This window comes from Hevea brasiliensis, chromosome 14 (assembly GCF_030052815.1).
Source record: "Hevea brasiliensis isolate MT/VB/25A 57/8 chromosome 14, ASM3005281v1, whole genome shotgun sequence".
NCBI classification, from domain to species: Eukaryota; Viridiplantae; Streptophyta; class Magnoliopsida; order Malpighiales; family Euphorbiaceae; genus Hevea; species Hevea brasiliensis.
Window position 1 is genome coordinate 22,880,339 of NC_079506.1, and position 2,879 is coordinate 22,883,217.

The following is a 2,879-nucleotide window of genomic DNA, read 5'->3' on the forward strand; positions in this document are numbered from 1 at the left end:
TCACCAAAAACACGCTTTGATTGATTACAAAAGAGTGATCAATGTTTGACATTTTTTTTTTATTGAAAGAGCAAGCCTTCTAAACCATAAGAAGTACATGTGTAGATGGAAGAACCAGACCATTAAAACACACAAATTATGACAAACAAAGATGTTTTATGGAGATCAGAAAGCCAAGCCAGAATCACTGAACTTCTGCTCAGTTATTTGGTCAATTCGAGCTGCCATTTCAGCTGTCAAATAGTTTTTCCAATCACCAACCTTACCTTTCCGGAAAAATGCATTGTTTTCGATTCTGAAAGTTCCTGCTGCAGGAGTGTGCTTTTTACTCTTATTCACCTCCAAATTGCTAAGAAACTCAAAGCTGCACAAGTCAACAACTTTCTGCACCAATCCTTGTCTTTCTTCTTCCATGGAGAAAGGGCAACCCATGAACTCTGCCATTCTCTGGACATAGGAGAAAGTATCATTCTGTAAATCCTCATATTTGATAAACAGTACTCTCTCCGGAAATTGAAGGCTTGCTTTCCAGTAACCCAAAACATGATCCCAGTAAGGCCCGCAAGGAACAACTCCTTCACAAAATTTCTCATATGCCTCCTCCAATGGAAAGGCTTCTGCGCTTGTACCTCTCATCTTACCAGAAAAGTGCCACAACGAAATTAACAAATCCTTGGGATCCCTGCAAATGTAAATAATTTTACACTTGGACTCTATTATGGACTTGGGCAAGGAGGTGTAGGGAATGTGAGTGGCTGCAAGTGGAAGATCTGGGTTTCTTTTATAAGCTAAATGATCAATTAAGGGCACTATATCATGCGGCAATTCGGTAAGTAAAGCATTTGTAGAGGATTCGCTGAACTGCTTTCTCGTCAAAATGGCGAAACATAGGGCTTTAAGCCAAGTTGTACCAGATTTTGGAAGGCTGCAAGCGATAATATCAGTAGGCTGAGCTATGAAGTGTTCCTGTGCTGACATGATGCCTTCCAAGTAAGCTGGAAAGCACCAAAAGCCTTGGTATTGATGGAGCTGTTGAGAGTATTGTCGCTCTTCTTGAGAAAGGGTTGACATGATGGTATGATTTCTTGGAGAGGCATTGTTTCCTGAAACAGGAACATCACTCTTCTCGGAGAAAATTGAATCTGATTCCATACGAAGAATCTGATATGAAAGATCGCAAATGGTCAAATAAGCTCAAGAATTTGAAAGATCTCAAATGGGCTACAAACTATGATGTAGAGACTATGTTTAGCAGGAAATTTTAGATATTGACCTCGCAGGGGGACAAGATAATCTTTTTGATAATGACTTGGTGATTCTACTTTATTTATTATAAGAACATTTAATTCCACGTTTTAATTGGATGGCTTTTTCGCCAAACTCAAAACATAAACACTAAATTAAAATTCATTAATTATTTTTTTTATTTGAATAATTAATTATTACTAAAATAACTTAAGAAAATTGACATTACAGCTAATCCTTATTTTAGCACAAATTGGTGGGGGCATGCACATGTAATGTGGCCCTTGTAATTTTTTTAATCCAACAGAGCAGGTCACAGGTCATTTTCGTCCCATCATTCACCTAAAAATCTGCAAGAAAACGTTTTTATTGAAGGATATTGACCCAATATTTATTATTATTATTTTTTTAAATGAATTTATCTTTGTTGCTTCTTCTCGTCACTCATTTCAGGTGTTTTACATTTGTTTATTTCTGATTTTATTGGAGTTGATTAAAAAATTAGTTGTAATTAGAAAATAAAATACAGTAGTTTTATTTATTTATTTATTTCTTCTATGTAAACAGTTTGACTTGATTACTCGAGTTAAAAAAAAAAAAAAAAAAAAAAAAAAAAAACCCTAAAACGACCAATTGTTGAGATGTGACAAAAAGGCCTGCTGTTTTTGTTATAGGGGCCGCGGCCCATCTTCATTTTGAGTAACAAGTTTTCTAGTGAATTGAGTGAATCTCTCTCTTCCTCTTTATTTCTTTGATCTTTACCGCAAATGGAAATAAAAAATGAGAAAATTGTAATTGGAATTCCAGAATTAGAAGTTAGATTTTATGAATTCACAATTTATATATGCATATAATCACACAAATCTTTAAAATTTAATAAAAATTTCATCAAAATTTTGTTCATTTATATTAAATATTAAAGCTTAATGAAATCCCTATAAATGAATTTAAATATGGACTTGAGTCTTGAGTTTTTGAGTTTTAAAATTTTTAAGGATATATTGGCAACATATTAACAGTTATTATTTGTTATTTTGATGATTTTTTTTTTTATTTTGATCGGTTGAAATATTTTTATTTAATTATGAGTTTGAATAATGAAATTAGTCGAGATAAGATTATGAAGAACAAATAAATTTGTATATTAAAAAAAATTAAGCTGGATAAGAGGCAACAATAATTCGCCAGGAAGAGGATGGTATTAGTCCACATAAATATAATTATAATATAGTACTTAGATATTTTTTTAGCTAGAGAGGCCATTGTCCCTGCTGGCTCCTAATTCCGCCATTATAAAGAGTATTAAAAATAATTAAAAATAAATTTGATATATTTTAATAATAAAAAAAGAAATAACAAAATATATATATTTTTAATTTTTTTAACATCTAAAATGATATATATTTTTCTAAAAAACACTTTTTTTTTTAATCTTGCAAGTTAATGTCAAATGGGGCTTTTATTTTCCATTTTATTGTGTTTGAATTGATCTGTTAATTTTGCATGTTATTTCTATTGTAAATGAATTTCATGTGCAGTTTTAACTTGTGCTTTGTTATATTTCTAACTTTTGATGGTATGTTGTTTTTTTATGGCAGTGATCTCATGGAACAGTGATCAACAGAAACTCTTAA

The 2,879-nt window shown here is 31.6% G+C and overlaps 1 protein-coding gene across 1 annotated transcript; it reads right to left on the reverse strand.

Annotated features, from left to right (window-relative positions):
• On the reverse strand, window positions 1-1,195 carry LOC110637280 (flavonol sulfotransferase-like). The gene has a single exon (XM_021787316.2). It carries the CDS (start codon window positions 1,150-1,152, stop codon window positions 166-168), a length of 987 nt encoding a protein of 328 aa, XP_021643008.2. The 5' UTR covers window positions 1,153-1,195; the 3' UTR covers window positions 1-165.
• Window positions 1,196-2,879: the final 1,684 nt, after the last annotated feature.

Coding starts and splice junctions, on each gene's coding strand:
- LOC110637280 (XM_021787316.2), bottom strand. CDS start 1,152: ATGGAATCAGATTCAATTTTCTCCGAGAAGAGTGATGTTCCTGTTTCA.